We start from the raw sequence: 19367 nt of genomic DNA, 5'->3' as shown, positions 1-19367 counted from the left end.
TTATATCAATAGTGGGTCAGTGGTCATAATGCTCTGGCTGATCAGTGTACATAAGAAAATTCAATACACTGTCTAGTATAGCTTAGCAAATTATGCACCTCAATATACTTACTCATTCTGGATATATTTGTGGTGGCGTATCTTTGCTGCCTCACCCTGTATAGTAATGGAAACTACAAGCCTTTTAGAACACCAGCCAAAAGAAACATGACTGTGATATTGAGATTGCAGTAAAACCATCTTCTACCTAAAGTTCTGCTTAAGTTAGTTATGTCTTTCCCTTCTTTTTCTTGCTGCTATTTACATCCACTGATTATTTATAACTTGAAGTGAGAGCTTTTGATTCTATAAACTAAGGGTTCCATCAAATTTTTCATGTGACTGTGTTTCTTCACATCTACATGTTATTATTGTAAATGTAAGGTGCATACTGTTACATATTATATTAAGCATGTTCTTTGGAAAACTTTATTTATGTTGTAGACTTTTGAATAAAATTTCATTTGTGGGAGTAAGTTTTTGTTTTAGTAGATCCACAGTATATGCTGCTTAATGTTTTCATTGCATTGTTGGATTTTGTTTGTGGCTTTTCCCGTCCTTATCAGTACTAAATATACAAGTCAGTACATGCATAAAAAAGTTGATCAGGGACTGGACTTGTAAATGACGATGGATTTCCTATAAGTTTTACAGAATCATTGTGTTTGACATTCAGAAATGGTTTAAAAGCTCTTTACTGTGACCCAATTTCATGTCCTGTTCTGGCAGAAAACAAAGATTATGTCTTTGTAATGTATCCTAGATATTTTCATAAGCTGTGCAAAATCAGCTGAAGCTGATCTGCATTTGATAAAATCAAGAGAGTTTGATTCTTCACCAAATACTGAATTAGGGGACAGAAAGATTATGTGCAGTCTGATAACTATTCCCAACCAATATTTTCAGGTTGAAGAAAATCTTTACATACATTAATACACCTAATTCCAGTTATAATTGTCATACCCATTGTTATTGCCTCACAAAAAATTTATGTTTTTTTTTCTAATTAAATTTAGTTTAGGTTGGATACTTCTTCATTATTTTTATTAGAATTCCAAATAAAGGTGATGCTACATAGGCAACTATTGTGCAATAGTTTATTCACATATGGGCTATATCAATCATTTTTATCCTTGTTACAGAACAATATGTGGCATTAGTGAAGATACAACACAAAGGCACATAATTCGTGCTGCACTTGAAGCCGTCTGTTTCCAGATAAGAGACATCCTTGAAGCTATGAACAAAGATTGTGGAATTCCTCTACAGAAGCTACAAGTAGATGGTGGCATGACTTCTAACAACTTATTAATGCAACTGCAAGCTGATTTGACAGGGATTCCTGTCAGTAAGTTACTGCTTTGAGGCTGTACATGATTTTGCAACTGCTTGATATTTCTGAAGTACAATAGTACACTGTGCGGTAACTATTTTTTTTTTTTTTTTTTTTTTTTTTTTTTTTTTTTTTTTTTTTTTTTTTTTTTTTTTTTCAAACAGGTATTGGAACATTAGAAATGATATGGAGAAATACACTCCTGGAAATTGAAATACGAACACCGTGAATTCATTGTCCCAGGAAGGGGAAACTTTATTGACACATTCCTGGGGTCAGATACATCACATGATCACACTGACAGAACCACAGGCACATAGACACAGGCAACAGAGCATGCACAATGTCGGCACTAGTACAGTGTATATCCACCTTTCGCAGCAATGCAGGCTGCTATTCTCCCATGGAGACGATCGTAGAGATGCTGGATGTAGTCCTGTGGAACGGCTTGCCATGCCATTTCCACCTGGCGCCTCAGTTGGACCAGCGTTCGTGCTGGACGTGCAGACCGCGTGAGACGACGCTTCATCCAGTCCCAAACATGCTCAATGGGGGACAGATCCGGAGATCTTGCTGGCCAGGGTAGTTGACTTACACCTTCTAGAGCACGTTGGGTGGCACGGGATACATGCGGACGTGCATTGTCCTGTTGGAACAGCAAGTTCCCTTGCCGGTCTAGGAATGGTAGAACGATGGGTTCGATGACGGTTTGGATGTACCGTGCACTATTCAGTGTCCCCTCGACGATCACCAGTGGTGTACGGCCAGTGTAGGAGATCGCTCCCCACACCATGATGCCGGGTGTTGGCCCTGTGTGCCTCGGTCGTATGCAGTCCTGATTGTGGCGCTCACCTGCACGGCGCCAAACACGCATACGACCATCATTGGCACCAAGGCAGAAGCGACTCTCATCGCTGAAGACGACACGTCTCCATTCGTCCCTCCATTCACGCCTGTCGCGACACCACTGGAGGTGGGCTGCACGATGTTGGGGTGTGAGCGGAAGACGGCCTAACGGTGTGTGGGACCGTAGCCCAGCTTCATGGAGACGGTTGCAAATGGTCCTCGCTGATACCCCAGGAGTAACAGTGTCCCTAATTTGCTGGGAAGTGGCGGTGCGGTCCCCTACGGCACTGCGTAGGATCCTACGGTCTTGGCGTGCATCCGTGCGTTGCTGCGGTCCAGTCCCAGGTCGACGGGCACGTGCACCTTCCGCCGACCACTGGCGACAACATCGATGTACTGTGGAGACCTCACGCCCCATGTGTTGAGCAATTCGGCGGTACGTCCACCCGGCCTCCCGCATGCCCACTATACGCCCTCGCTCAAAGTCCGTCAACTGCACATACGGTTCACGTCCACGCTGTCGCGGCATGCTACCAGTGTTAAAGACTGCGATGGAGCTCCGTATGCCATGGCAAACTGGCTGACACTGACGGCGGCGGTGCACAAATGCTGCGCAGCTAGCGCCATTCGACGGCCAACACCGCGGTTCCTGGTGTGTCCGCTGTGCCGTGCGTGGGATCATTGCTTGTACAGCCCTCTCGCAGTGTCCGGAGCAAGTATGGTGGGTCTGACACACTGGTGTCAATGTGTTCTTTTTTCCATTTCCAGGAGTGTATTTACATGGCAACCTGAGTCCTCTACTGCAAGCAGAAAAGGGATTAAAAATAAACATATAGCAGTACAGTGGAACTTTGACAATTAGCATAATTCATTCCAGAATCTTAATTGTAATGTGAAACACTCATTAAATGAAATAATTTATCCCATATAAATTAATGTAAAATACAATAATGCATTCCATGCAGCAAAAGTTCTAAAAGTTTATCTTATTCATGCCATTTACTCAAAGAAAATAATACATACCTTATTATGTACTTTATTATTCATGATACATAACTAATTCTTTTTTACTAGGATGCTGTCTATAGTCATTTGTTTCTGCCAATGCTTTGACACTTGGCAAAAATGCGATACAGCAAGGCCTTTGGCAAAAATAGCTCACACACGCGCGCATGCGTGCGCGCGCCACACACACACACACACACACACACACACACACACACACACACCAGGGTGTTTGTGCGCGAGTGCAAACACAATTCACACCAAATGACTTTAGTCTCTGTCAGCTGCCAGAGACTGCAGTCATATGTGTGTGAGTTGTGTGTGTCTGTCTGTCTGTGTGTGTGTGTGTGTGTGTGTGTGTGTGTGTGTGTGTGTGTGTGTGTGTGTCTTGTCTATGGCTGAAAGCTTATTTTGTGACGTCTTTTTGTTGTGCCTATCTGCAACTCAGCATCTCTACTATATGGTGAGTAGGAACTATCCTTTTCATAATATTGTACATTCCTTCCTGGATTTTCCATTGTTAAGTTACTGTCAAATAAATTTGTAGCACACATAGCCACTGCTTCATTAGGGTGATGATTTACAATGTATGATGCAACCTATTACCATGCTTTCATAATTTCTCTTATTGCATCAGAAGATTGCTACTTTGTTGTTACAGCCTCCTCCTCCTCCTCCTCCTCCTCCTCCGAAGAACTCTCCACAACTTCCTGCCGTGAAACACACTATAGCTCCATAAGCTCTTCGGTGGTCATTTATTGGCTATGATTTCCATAAGCTCAGCGAAGTCATTGCTATCCACTTCTAGTTCCATGCTCTTGGCCAAGGAGACAATCTCATTGACTGCAGGCACCACAGGTACTGACTCAAATGCCAGAGAGTCACATTCCACAATGCACTCCAGTCAGAGCTTCTTTGAGGCAGAAATGAGAGTTCTCTTGGTAACCCCTTCCCATGCCTTTCTGACCATCTGGATGCAGGCAACAATGTTGAAGTGATATTTCCAAAACTCTCTGCGAGTAACTTCAGTCAACTGAAGGCAATGCTGAAAGAGTCCTTTTGTGTAGAGCTTCTTAAAGCTAGAAATAATCTGTTGGTCCATAGGCTGGAGTAACAGAGTGGTATTGGGAGGCAGAAATTGGATCTTGATGAACTGAAATTCTTCTAGGAAGTGGTCTTGTAGTCTTGGAGAATGGACAGCAGCATTGTCTATAACAAGCAAGACATGGAGTGGCAGATTCATCTGAAGCAAATATTTTGTCACCAAAGGACCAGACACTTAATTGATCAAATCACAAAAAAGGTCACATGTCACCAAGCCTTGTTGTTGGACCTCCACAGCACATTCAACCTGTTCTTCTGGACTGTTCACTTCTTGAAGGCTCATGGAGATTCTGAATGGTAAACAAGCAGCAGTTTAATTTTCAAATCACCACTTGCATTGGCACAGAACAGCAGTGGTAGATGGTCATTCATTGGCTTGTGATCGGGCAAAGTATTCTCCTCTACTTTTATAAAGGTACACTTCGGCATCTTTTTCCAAAATAGACCCATTTCATCACAATTAAAAACCTATTGTGGCAGATAATCCTCAGAATTTACAAGCATCCTGAAGTAGCTGATGAAGTTCTCTGCTGCCTTGTGTTGGAGCTGGCAGCTTCGCTGTACTCTATCTATCTCCTTCATCTTTTCCTTGTTCTTGAGGACAGCGCAAATAGTTGATGTAGACAAATTGTATGTGTGTGCTAAATCAGAAGCGCTCATACCATGTCTGCATTTTTCAGTAATTCTAAATTTCATTTCTAAGGTCTGTTTCTTTCTCTTATGGTCATCTTGTGGATTTATGTTTGGGGACATTTCTACAATGGTGACTAACCTGAAACTATTTTACTTGTGGAAATGGAGTTCTACAGGTGGTTTGTTTATTTGCCCTTTACTGTTTGGCAGCATGCCATCTTCACAGCTACTTTGCAGGTGACGTGCTGTCAAATGATAAAAGGCATATAAACAACCCAGCCTGTAGAAATTCACTTCCACAGGTACTGTAGTTTCAAGTGCACAATTGAAGTAAAATAAAATAAAATGCACATGTTATAGTTTTTAGGCTCAAAGTCAGAAAACAGCCATGAACTTTGTGTGTTCGAATCAAGACCCACAGATGATGACATATAAGTGCTGAAACATGTCTGGAAATAGAAAAAGAAATACATTGTGTTTTGTATAAAGCAGAATTTAAGAACCCCTTATTCATGCCACCACTTGGTTACCTCAACCTATGATTCTTAGTATACCATGAATGAAGAGCCTGAGTTGCATTTTGTATGATTAGTGTTTGTGGAATTCATGCTTATTTGCAATGAAGAAAGCCAGTTTGTTATGTTATGATTGTTTGTTATGAGTTTCTGTTATTCAGCAACAAAATGGGATGATTGGTGTACAATGGTAGCCCTATACTACTTCCAACTGTTACCACTGTGGGTAAAGAGAGCAGACTAGAGGATGTCCCATCAGGTGCCGCACAAGCTTATTGTGGGACAGTTTTGATGAGCATGCTCAACAAGGGTGTTAAAAATGCCTTGTAGCATGCATACAGAATTGCAAGAAGTGTGTGCAAGAGTATTGTTCTGCTGTCCCTGTCCAGCATCAAAGGAGGCATTTGATTCTACCCCAGAGTAATAACTGGCAGTTGGTCCTTACATTGTGCCACAAGGCGATGCTTCATGCAATTTCTGAATGGCTTTGTGGTATTCAGGTGGGTTATTAAATACCCTTGCATGGGTCAGTGATTAAGCAGGTGGCCCACTGATCACCATGGGTAAGACAAGAAATTGAGAGGAAATTAAGTGCCCTCTGCAGTACCGAAGCAACTCACTAGCTTCAGCATAGAAACTGGCTATAGGACTGATACTAGAGGCCCCTGTGGTCAGCTAATTGTTTCATTATGGGTAGTGGGATGATGATAGGCATATAAGTGTAGTTGACCCATATACACTCCTGGAAATGGAAATAAGAACACATTGACACCGGTGTGTCAGACCCACCATACTTGCTCCGGACACTGTGAGAGGGCTGTACAAGCAATGATCACACGCACGGCACAGCGGACACACCAGGAACTGCGGTGTTGGCCGTCGAATGGCGCTAGCTGTGCAGCATTTGTGCACCGCCGCCGTCAGTGTCAGCCAGTTTGCCGTGACATACGGAGCTCCATCGCAGTCTTTAACACTGGTAGCATGCCGCGACAGCGTGGACGTGAACCGTATGTGCAGTTGACGGACTTTGAGTGAGGGCGTATAGTGGGCATGCGGGAGGCCGGGTGGACGTACCGCCGAATTGCTCAACACGTGGGGCGTGAGGTCTCCACAGTACATCGATGTTGCCGCCAGTGGTCGGCGGAAGGTGCAAGTGCCCGTCGACCTGGGAACGGACCGCAGCGACGCACGGATGCACGCCAAGACCGTAGGATCCTATGCAGTGCCGTAGGGGACCGCACCGCCACTTCCCAGCAAATTAGGGACACTGTTGCTCCTGGGGTATCGGCGAGGACCATTCGCAACTGCCTCCATGAAGCTGGGCTACGGTCCCGCACACCATTAGGCCGTCTTCCGCTCACGCCCCAACATCGTGCAGCCCGCCTCCAGTGGTGTCGCGACAGGCATGAATGGAGGGACGAATGGAGACGTGTCGTCTTCGCTTCTGCCTTGGTGCCAATGATGGTCGTATGTGTGTTTGGCGCCGTGCAGGTGAGCGCCACAATCAGGACTGCATACGACCGAGGCACACAGGGCCAACACCCGGCATCATGGTGTGGGGAGCGATCTCCTACACTGGCCGTACACCACTGGTGATTGTCGAGGGGACACTGAATAGTGCACGGTACATCCAAACCGTCATCGAAACCATCGTTCTACCATTCCTAGACAGGCAAGGGAACTTGCTGTTCCAACAGGACAATGCACGTCCGCATGTATCCCGTGCCACCCAACGTGCTCTAGAAGGTGTAAGTCAACTACCCTGGCCAGCAAGATCTCCGGATCTGTCCCCCATTGAGCATGTTTGGGACTGGATGAAGCGTCGTCTCACGTGGTCTGCACGTCCAGCACGAACGCTGGTCCAACTGAGGCGCCAGGTGGAAATGGCATGGCAAGCCGTTCCACAGGACTACATCCAGCATCTCTACGATCGTCTCCATGGGAGAATAGCAGCCTGCATTGCTGCGAAAGGTGGATATACACTGTACTAGTGCCGACATTGTGCATGCTCTGTTGCCTGTGTCTATGTGCCTGTGGTTCTGTCAGTGTGATCATGTGATGTATCTGACCCCAGGAATGTGTCAATAAATAAATAAAATCCCCCTTCCTGGGACAATGAATTCACAGTGTCCTTATTTCAATTTCCAGGAGTGTAGATGGCACTGATAACCTAGTCCAAATTGCATGAAAGTATTGTGGAATTTGAGCAAATATAATCTGCCCTCTGATACTTTGGCTTAAGCACAACATTAAATGTTATAGAGCGTCTAGCTTTTACTCTCTGAGGGGTGGTAACCATATAAGTTTATGGTTGGAGAACAGACCCAGAAACATCACTGAATCTTGTCATCCTCAGAATGGTGTGTCTCAGTCACAGAACAGGCAAATAGAAGAAGATATGTCAACATGGTTGTAATAGGACCACAAATCCTTCTTCATCAAGAACTAGAAGTCATGAACTGCCCACTTCTCCAACCTCGTAGCTGCAACTGATGCAGCCTGTCTGCAGGATTGGAAGAACAGCAAAATACAATAATATTATCTGTGTATAATGAGCAATGTAATGGCTCTTAACAGTGGAAGTACTGATATTAATAACACTGACAAAGATGGTGGCAAAGAGGAACACTGTTCTTATATATGAAATAGTCCAACAGACTTAGAAGAACCATATGTAGATGGGTAAATCCCTATAGAGGTTCCATTGATATAGCTGCCTAAGAAAACTGAGCCTCCAATGTATCATCGATATATCAAGATTGCTGCCTCTAGCAGTGTCAGTTTTATCAGTGAAGGAATGATACATGAACCCATTATATAAACAAGTAAGGAACTGCCTGGATTCAAGAACCCAGACAAGACAGCAGTTTCATGTTAACTATTCAAGTCTTCTACTGTTTCTGTAAGACTTTTCCTATCATTAGTTAGCTGAAGTAATTCCTACCAATTTTGCCTCCAGAAAGCTAGTTAGTATTCTTGTGTTCAGCTAGTTTTCTTATTATTATTGTCTCTTTTTCAGTTAATCCTCTATTATTATCTCTTTTAGTTAGGATGTTTACATTCCCAGATAATACTTTCACTATTTTCTTCAATACTTTCATTTTTAGTATTTATTTCCTCTAGATTTATTATTAGAATGTGTGGGAATGTGAAATTTGAAAGTGTTTGTTTAACATGCTCCATTGGTCACAAACATACGAACTGTCTTTTAGGCATTACTCTGTCATTTAATTTAAACAACACGCTTTGCACTTTTGTCTCAGCTCATCTGGGCAAGTCTAAAAAAAAGTGGAGTTCAGTAGGTGTACCAGTGGTGACCTGCCAGTGAGTATTTCACATCAACTGTTATACATTCCCTGATATGCAATCACCTTGAGAGTGTCTGGTATCCCAGCTCAGGGAGTTTGAAATCCCACACTAAGGCAAGGCCAACCTTTAGGTAACACTGCTTCAAGCTGCAAGCAATACTGTTGCAGCTGCAACACTAGCTATAGAGCCATGCCCATCTGGTGAGCCTATTAGCACTCAAAGTTGTGCTTTATTGCCAGTAGCACAGCAGCTCAGTCAGTCAGACTGTCAGTCAGTTGTGACTTCATTGTACTCTGGTGTTGATCTTGTTGCATATCATTGCCTTGGGACTGAACTCGCTATGTCTTAGGTTGTCAATGTTAGTTACTGACTTGTTATTCCACTGCACCATCTCTTTTGTCCATCCTCTTGTTGTAGTCCTACTGTTTACATTTGGTGACCTGCTATCAACACCTCGGCCAAGTGGCCAGTTGTCAAAGACATTCCTGATCATATCACATTTCGGTCACCATAGTCTGAGGTGTCTGTCATAATGTAAGACACAAACAACGGTTTGGCCACAATGAACCAAAGTTTATTCTTCTTCCACATACAAGTGAACAACAGTTGAGAACATCAACATAAATACAACAAAGAAACAATACAGATACTGATACAAGCACTTGCTGACAATAAGTAACAATAAAATATGAGAGCAATTGGCTGCTGTACAGCACTTATAAAGAGGAAGGCTCAGGTAGATGGAGCAGCAGATGCCGTACTTTGTGCACGAGTCTTGTGGACTACTGCAGGCAGCCTCTGATGACCGGCCTGTAAAGGTGCCGTAGGTGGAATATTCTAAGTGTAGCATGCTGGCAGCCTGGTGCCATGGCATGTGGACAAGTATTACATAAAGGTTTACAGCACTCCTCCGCCTTGTGGAAATGGCACTCCAATAATGTACACATGGGGGCAACTGTTTATGCATCTGTGGCCTCTGTGGTGGATGTCGCAGGGAAGGACAGAGATGACAGATGGAGATTCCGGCCAGAACCAGTGAGTAGGGGTGGAAGGTGTGCTGCCATGGACACATGCACAGTGGCTGCTCCCCCACAAGCTACCATGAGAGAGGACAAGTGACAGAACTGTGTTGACGGCAAAGGTGCTAGCAACTCAATCGAGGGTGCCAGGGACACTGAACATTGGTGCTGGCGGGCTGGACCCCAAGAAGAGGCACGAGGCAGTGAAATCCACAAGGAGGGCAGCAGGGGCATCCCATGTGGCTGGTACAAGCACTGAGGGAGGTGGTGGAAGCATCGACAGTGAGAATTCTGGCCCTCGCCATGGCGCAAGGATGCAGGTAGTTATGCTGAAATGCTACCAGCCCATCACTAGTGCATGCCACGCAGAGGCAGCAGCCACAGCAGCTGTGGACCATGGGAAGAATCCATTTCAGTGGGCATCCAAACCCCCGAGCCCAAATGCCAAAATCAGGAGCCAGCCACAATGAGGGCTGCACCCTACAGGCATTGGTGGGGTGGCATAAGCAGATCCAAGAGAGTGTGAGGCTGGTGACAATGGAGTGTCTTAGCCAGAGTCCAATCCCCCACTGGTGTAAACCAGTATAAACTCAAGAAGTGTGTTAAGACATTGTCTATGGAGGAGTCCATGATGTTCTTCTACATTTGAACCTTGAATGTGCGAATGAGACATTCTGCCTCACCATTAGATTGGTGTGAAAATTTGAAGCAGTCATATAGCACCTTGACAGTCGCAGAAATCATGGAAGGTCTGAGACACAAACTGTGGACCTTTATCCTTCACTAGAAAAAACTTTGGAGCTCGCCTGGATTGTAGCCGCAGCTGATGTCAAGGGACAGTGGAAACATATGGAAATGTGGAGAAAGCATTGACTGCCAACAACCACTAAGAATGTAGGAAGGGTCCCACAAAATCAGCATGATCACATTCTCACAGATGCCGTGGTGCAGTCCACACAGAGAGTGTTGCCCACAGCACCACACATTGTACAGCACACTGAGAGCAGGCCGCAAGAATACGGACAATGGCACTGTTGGTGCCAGGCCAAGACACCTGCTAATGGACCAGCAACTTAGTATGCGAGACACCCCCCCCCCCCCCCCCCCCCCCGAAATGTCCTTGATGTTGGATCTGAAGCACATTGGGATCACAACACTAGGTGACAGCCTGTCCTTAGCTGGGAGAACAACACCATCAAAAACAGAAAGGTGGTGGTAGAGAGCAAAATAGTTACTTAGAGGATCAGAGGCCCTGCCCAAAGGCCTGTCTGGCCAACCATACTGAACCGAGGTGAACAACTTGATGTAAAACCGGATTGGCAGTGACACTACCTGTGATCCAGATACCAGTAATAGGTAACCCTTCCACTGTATGTTGTGCTTTAACATCTAAGCCCCCCATGAACCATGGACCTTGCCGTTGGTGGGGAGGCTTGCATGCCTCAGCGATACAGATAGCCGTACCGTAGGTACAACCACAACGGAGGGGTATCTGTTGAGAGGCCAGACAAACATGTGGTTCCTGAAGAGGGGCGCAGCCTTTTCAGTAGTTGCAAGGGCAACAGTCTGGATGATTGACTGATCTGGCCTTGTAACAATAACCAAAACGGCCTTGCTGTGCTGGTACTGCGAACGGCTGAAAGCAAGGGGAAACTATGGCCGTAATTTTTCCCGAGGGCATGCAGCTTTACTGTATGATTAAATGATGATGGCGTCCTCTTGGGTAAAATATTCCGGAGGTAAAATAGTCCCCCATTTGGATCTCCGGGCGGGGACTACTCAAGAGGATGTTGTTATCAGGAGAAAGAAAACTGGCGTTCTACGGATCGGAGCGTGGAATGTCATATCCCTTAATCGGGCAGGTAGGTTAGAAAATTTAAAAAGGGAAATGGATAGGTTAAAGTTAGATATAGTGGGAATTAGTGAAGTTCGGTGGCAGGAGGAACAAGACTTCTGGTCAGGTGACTACAGGGCTATAAACACAAAGTCAAATAGGGGTAATGCAGGAGTAGGTTTAATAAGGAATAGGAAAATAGGAATGCGGGTAAGCTACTACAAACAGCATAGTGAACGCATTATTGTGGCCAAGATAGATACGAAGCCCACACCTACTACAGTAGTACAAGTTTATATGCCAACTAGCTCTGCAGATGACGAAGAAATTGAAGAAATGTATGATGAAATAAAAGAAATTATTCAGATAGTGAAGGGAGACGAAAATTTAATAGTCATGGGTGACTGGAATTCGAGTGTAGTAAAAGGGAGAGAAGGAAACATAGTAGGTGAATATGGATTGGGGCTAAGAAATGAAAGAGGAAGCCGCCTGGTAGAATTTTGCACAGAGCACAACTTAATAATAGCTAACACTTGGTTTAAGAATCATGATAGAAGGTTGTATACATGGAAGAACCCTGGAGACACTAAAAGGTATCAGATAGATTATATAATGGTAAGACAGAGATTTAGGAACCAGGTTTTAAATTGTAAGACATTTCCAGGGGCAGATGTGGATTCTGACCACAATCTATTGGTTATGACCTGTAGATTAAAACTGAAGAAACTGCAAAAAGGTGGGAATTCAAGGAGATGGGACCTGGATAAACTGAAAGAACCAGAGGTTGTAGAGAGTTTCAGGGAGAGCATAAGGAAACAATTGACAGGAACGGGGGAAAGAAATACAGTAGAAGAAGAATGGGTAGCTTTGAGGGATGAAGTAGTGAAGGCAGCAGAGGATCAAGTAGGTAAAAAGACGAGGGCTAGCAGAAATCCTTGGGTAACAGAAGAAATATTGAATTTAATTGATGAAAGGAGAAAATATAAAAATGCAGTAAATGAAGCAGGCAAAAAGGAATACAAACGTCTCAAAAATGAGATCGACAGGAAGTGCAAAATGGCTAAGCAGGGATGGCTAGAGGACAAATGTAAGGATGTAGAGGCTTATCTCACTAGGGGTAAGATAGATACTGCCTACAGGAAAATTAAAGAGACCTTTGGAGATAAGAGAACCACTTGTATGAACATCAAGAGTTCAGATGGAAACCCAGTTCTAAGCAAAGAAGGGAAAGCAGAAAGGTGGAAGGAGTATATAGAGTGTCTATACAAGGGCGGTGTACTTGAGGACAATATTATGGAAATGGAAGAGGATGTAGATGAAGATGAAATGGAAGATACGATATTGCGTGAAGAGTTTGACAGAGCACTGAAAGTCCTGAGTCGAAACAAGGCCCCCGGAGTAGACAACATTCCATTGGAACTACTGACGGCCTTGGGAGAGCCAGTCCTGACAAAACTCTACCATCTGGTGAGCAAGATGTATGAAACAGGCAAAATACCATCAGACTTCAAGAAGAATATAATAATTCCAATCCCAAAGAAAGCAGGTGTTGACAGATGTGAAAATTACCGAACAATCAGTTTAATAAGCCACAGCTGCAAAATACTAAAACGAATTCTTTACGGACGAATTGAAAAGCTAGTAGAAGCCGACCTCGGGGAAGATCAGTTTGGATTCTGTAGAAATACTGGAACACGTGAGGCAATACTGACCTTACGACTTATCTTAGAAGAAAGATTAAGGAAAGGCAAACCTACGTTTCTAGCATTTGTAGACTTAGAGAAAGCTTTTGACAATGTTGACTGGAATACTCTCTTTCAAATTCTGAAGGTGGCAAGGGGTAAAATACAGGGAGCGAAAGGCCATTTACAATTTGTACAGAAAGCAGATGGCAGTTATAAGAGTCGAGGGACATGAAAGGGAAGCAGTGGTTGGGAAGGGAGTAAGACAGGGTTGTAGCCTCTCCCCGATGTTATTCAATCTGTATATTGAGCAAGCAGTAAAGGAAACAAAAGAAAAATTTGGAGTAGGTATTAAAATCTATGGAGAAGAAATAAAAACTTTAAGGTTCGCCGATGACATTGTAATTCTGTCGGAGACAGCAAAGGACTTGGAAGAGCAGTTGAACGGAATGGATAGTGTCTTGAAGGGAGGATATAAGATGAACATCAACAAAAGCAAAACGAGGATAATGGAATGTAGTCAAATTAAGTCAGGTGATGTTGAGGGTATTAGATTAGGAAATGAGGCACTTAAAGTAGTAAAGGAGTTTTGCTATTTGGGGAGCAAAATAACTGATGATGGTCGAAGTAGAGAGGATATAAAATGTAGACTGGCAATGGGAAGGAAAGCGTTTCTGAAGAACAGAAATTTGCTAACATCGAGTATAGATTTAAGTGTCAGGAAGTCATTTCTGAAAGTATTTGTATGGAGTGTAGCCATGTATGGAAGTGATACATGCACGGTAAATAGTTTAGACAAGAAGAGAATAGAAGCTTTCGAAATGCGGTGCTACAGAAGAATGCTGAAGATTAGATGGGTAGATCACATAACTAATGAGGAAGTATTGAATAGGATTGGGGAGAAGAGAATTTTGTGGCACAACTTGACCAGAAGAAGGGATCGGTTGGTAGGACATGTTCTGAGGCATAAAGGGATCACCAATTTAGTATTGGAGGGCAGCGTGGAGGGTAAAAATCGTAGGGGGAGACCAAGAGATGAATACACTAAGCAGATTCAGAAGGATGTAGGTTGCAGTAGGTACTGGGAGATGAAGAAGCTTGCACAGGATAGAGTAGCAGGGAGAGCTGCATCAAACCAGTCTCAGGACTGAAGACCACAACAACAACAACTAACATCTAAGTGAAAACAAAGGAGTTTATCCTGATCAAAAGTAGGATCCAGCCCCATCAGATGCTATGACAGTGCATCTGCATTGGCATGCTGTGGGATAGACTGAAAATGTTGCAGCGAGGCAGAGACAAGGCCCAGTGCTGGAGGTAAAGTGCTGCTTTGTCGATCAATGAAGCAGAAGGATTAAACAATGAAACCAAGAGTTTGTGATCAGTAATGAAGCGGAACTTAGACCCATACAAGAATACATTAAACTTTTTGAGGATGTCTACAATAGCTAGCACTTTCTTTACAAATCAGGAGTAGTGCTGCTGAGCAGAGTTGAGTGTTTTTGATGCATAAGCTATCTGATATTTGGACCATCCTCATGTCGATGTGCGAGAACGGCCCTGAGTCCATACTAAGAGGTGTCTGTAGTCAAAATTGTGTGGTCACCAGGGTGGAAAGTAGCCAAACAAGGAGTAGAATGTAATTTAGAATTCAAAAGCGTGAACTCACTCGATGGCCAGTGTACACTGAAAAGGAACATTCTTAGGGAGCAACTTATGGAGGGGATGGGCCAATGTGGCCACATCCAGAATAAATTTGTGACAGTAAGCAATTTCACCTAAAATGCTTGAAGTTCTTTATCATTTGTCGGACAAGACAGACCTGTGACCACAGCAACATGATGACATAAAGACTTAACATTATCCTGAGAAACCTGATACCCTTAAGACACAATGAATGGCTGAAAAAAGTGTTACTTGGCGAAGTTGCATTTCAACCCTGCCGTATGTAAGACTGTGAACAAGGTATGTAAGTTATGTAATTGCTGTTACATGGATGCACCTATCATGACAACATCATCACGATAGTCGATGCACCCCAGAATGGACATCATCAGTTGTTCCATAAAATGCTGAAAAATCGCTGGTGCGCTAGACCAAATAGTAGGTGCTGATATTGGTACAGCCCGAAGGGTGTGTTAACCACAAGGAGTCATTTAGAATCCTCATCCAGCACGACCTGTCAACAGGCTTCATATAAATCAATTTTGGAGAAAAACTGTTCCCTGTCAAGTTTAGCTAATAACTCATCTGGATCGAAAGGGTAGGTGTCAATGATAGATTGAGCATTAAATAAAACTTTTGAGTTGCCACAGAAGCGAAGCTGACCAGTTGGCTTTTTTACAGTCACAAGCAGGTGTAGACCACTCACGCGATATAACAGGCTATGTGACCACCAACAGTGTCAACCTGTCCAATTCTAATTTCATTTTATGACACAAAGCCACTGCATTAGGGTGCTCACAGAAAAAACGTGGCCATTTCCAGGTAGTGTGGGCCTCAAAATTAATGGCACAATCTGGGAAAAGAAATGGGAACTCAGAACATAAGAGTATCTAACTGCTGCTAAGGTATCTGGTCAGAAATGAGATCAGCATATGTGAAATGGAAAAACCAAAATCATTGAAAACATTCAGATGAACAAATTTTTAGTGTCATCATCATCCCCTACTAAAAAAGTCGGGGAGCAAACCACAGCTTTATACACAGTGGCAGTATAAAGGGTCCAAAAATTGTAATATGCTGCTTATTGTAAGTCATAAAACATCGAGTAACCGGAAATAATGCCATAGATTCCAAATCCACACTTGTTTGTGACTTCAATAAAGTCATGGTTGCACCCATGTGCACTTGTAGTCTGTGCACTTTGTCCATCACTCACACTTCAATAAACTCCGCTGCAGAGTGAAAATCTCATTCTACAGTAGAATTTACTTTTAAAATATTTTTCTGCGTCTCCTTTAATATTTTTTTTATATCTGGATCACTTTTCCCTTTACAGATTTTATGTACAAATTTCATGGCTATGTACTGTGGAGTTTTTTCATATACACTCCTGGAAATGGAAAAAAGAACACATTGACACCGGTGTGTCAGACCCACCATACTTGCTCCGGACACTGCGAGAGGGCTGTACAAGCAATGATCACACGCACGGCACAGCGGACACACCAGGAACCGCGGTGTTGGCCGTCGAATGGCGCTAGCTGTGCAGCATTTGTGCACCGCCGCCGTCAGTGTCAGCCAGTTTGCCGTGGCATACGGAGCTCCATCGCAGTCTTTAACACTGGTAGCATGCCGCGACAGCGTGGACGTGAACCGTATGTGCAGTTGACGGACTTTGAGCGATGGCGTATAGTGGGCATGCGGGAGGCCGGGTGGACGTACCGCCGAATTGCTCAACATGTGGGGCGTGAGGTCTCCACAGTACATCGATGTTGTCGCCAGTGGTCGGCGGAAGGTGCACGTGCCCGTCGACCTGGGACCGGACCGCAGCGACGCACGGATGCACGCCAAGACCGTAGGATCCTACGCAATGCCGTAGGGGACCGCACCGCCACTTCCCAGCAAATTAGGGACACTGTTGCTCCTGGGGTATCGGCGAGGACCATTCGCAACCGTCTCCATGAAGCTGGGCTACGGTCCCGCACACCGTTAGGCCGTCTTCCGCTCACGCCCCAACATCGTGCAGCCCACCTCCAGTGGTGTCGCGACAGGCATGAATGGAGGGACGAATGGAGACGTGTCGTCTTCAGCGATGAGATCGCTTCTGCCTTGGTGCCAATGATGGTCGTATGCATGTTTGGCGCCGTGCAGGTGAGCGCCACAATCAGGACTGCATACGACCGAGGCACATAGGGCCAACACCCGGCATCATGGTGTGGGGAGCGATCTCCTACACTGCCCGTACACCACTGGTGATCGTCGAGGGGACACTGAAAGTGCACGGTACATCCAAACCATCATCGAACCCATCGTTCTACCATTCCTAGACCGGCAAGGGAACTTGCTGTTCCAACAGGACAATGCACGTCCGCATGTATCCCGTGCCATCCAACGTGATCTAGAAGGCATAAGTCAACTACCCTGGCCAGCAAGATCTCCGGATCTGTCCCCCATTGAGCATGTTTGGGACTGGATGAAGCGTCGTCTCACGCGGTCTGCACGTCCAGCACGAACGCTGGTCCAACTGAGGCGCCAGGTGGAAATGGCATGGCAAGCCGTTCCACAGGACTACATCCAGCATCTCTACGATCGTCTCCATGGGAGAATAGCAGCCTGCATTGCTGCGAAAGGTGGATATACACTGTACTAGTGCCGACATTGTGCATGCGCTGTTGCCTGTGTCTATGTGCCTGTGGTTCTGTCAGTGTGATCATGTGATGTATCTGACCCCAGGAATGTGTCAATAAAGTTTCCCCTTCCTGGGACAATGAATTCATGGTGTTCTTATTTCAATTTCCAGGAGTGTAGTTTGAGTCTGTGGATAGGTAGCATGTAACTTGCCCCATATCTAGTCTCATACTGGTGGGAAGCAGTTGTCCTCAGAAAGTTGTAGGTTTCTCTCAGTGAAAATGAGAATCTCATCTATTACATGCTTGGAATGGACTCTAGGTCCAGTTTTTCAAATAGAGGTTTGCAGTGTTGATTCTTTTTAGCTCCCACCATTGCTCGGGTGATCTTCTTTTGTAGTTTAAAGGCTTTGAGCGCATTAATTTTCTCAGACCCCCAGAAAATTATACTATACTTACTTACTGAAAGAATGTGATTAATACACAGTTTTTCAATGCTACATCAGTGATACTAGAGAAGATATTCACAAGACCGTTCAGTCGACTAAGAATGCTATCTACATAATCATTCTACAACATATTTTTATTTATTAATACACCAAGGGATTTGACATAGCTTGCAGTGTCCAATTCTTTTTCCATATAGCTAATTTCATTTATACATCATGTTAATCGTTTCATGGTGAAATGAACAATTTCTGTTTTTGCAAAGTGTAATATCAAATTATTGCTTTTTACCCCACTTCCCCAAGTGTCTGGTTAATATGGCACATTAAGTCTTAATTGATTTTACAGCAGCTGTTAAATCATCTGCATAAAGGATGATATCTATCTCAACCTGGCATGGCATATCATTAATGTAATACAAAAACAGTAGTGGCCTTAATATTGAGCCTTGTGGGACACCTAATTGTATGTGTATCCATGCAGAAAAGAATATCTAGCCACTGTTATTAATAAGCACTCGTCGTTTTCTGTTTATCAAGTGTGGTGATATCCAACCAACCATAGCTAGTCAGTTTTTGAAGATGCCGGTCTAGGTTTACAGCTTCGAAGGCTTTGGTAAGATTGCAGAAGATCACTGGTACACACATTCTTTTATCAAATCAACAGCTAATTTTTGTGACAAATTCATTTATTGCATGGGTTGTGTTGCAGCATTTCCTGAAACCATACTAATTGCTTAAAATAATGTCATGGGATGAATTATAATTTTCTATCTGGTCACATGCAGCTCATTCAAATATTTTTTGAAAAAATTGGTAACAATGAGATTGGCCTATTGTTTCCTGTTTCATGTTTGGCCTTTTTATGAAATGGCATATTTTAACCAACTTGGAAAACATCCCTCTCTGAAAGATTAGTTGATTATGAGGGAGAGGGAATATGCAATACTATTAACATATTGATCTCATTATTCTAATGGAAACCTCAACCCAACCAATTGAGTTTATATTATTTTAAGGACATTATGATTCTAATGACGTCAGAGCTTTAAACAGGCAAAAATTTAAAACCCAAACAACTTCTCTCTGTCATACTAGGAATTGTACTAGCTGGCAAGCAGTCACCAATTTTGTTACAACTAATAAAGAAACATTTGAAGTATTCACATATGGCACTGGGATCTGTAACGGTCCTCCCATTAATCATTATTTTAGAGAGACATTTTTCTCTCCATTTCACTGCAAACCCCACTTCTTCTATTGCATTTAAAATAATGTCTTGTTTGCAGTCAATTTGTTAGTTTAACTAC

The 19367-nt window shown here is 43.8% G+C and overlaps 1 protein-coding gene across 7 annotated transcripts in view; it reads left to right on the top strand.

Moving 5' to 3' along the window:
* LOC126187795 (glycerol kinase) overlaps positions 1-19367 on the top strand; it is a 228508-nt gene that overhangs the window by 197603 nt on the left and 11538 nt on the right. For all 7 annotated transcript variants that reach the window (XM_049929072.1, XM_049929073.1, XM_049929074.1 and 4 more), the window contains exon 9: positions 1182-1387. In XM_049929072.1, the coding sequence (XP_049785029.1) occupies positions 1182-1387 (206 nt within the window). The remainder of the gene's footprint in view (positions 1-1181; positions 1388-19367) is intronic.

This window comes from Schistocerca cancellata, chromosome 5, assembly GCF_023864275.1.
Source record: "Schistocerca cancellata isolate TAMUIC-IGC-003103 chromosome 5, iqSchCanc2.1, whole genome shotgun sequence".
In the NCBI taxonomy this organism is placed as follows: Eukaryota; Metazoa; Arthropoda; class Insecta; order Orthoptera; family Acrididae; genus Schistocerca; species Schistocerca cancellata.
This window is presented reverse-complemented; position numbering and strand designations above follow the sequence as displayed.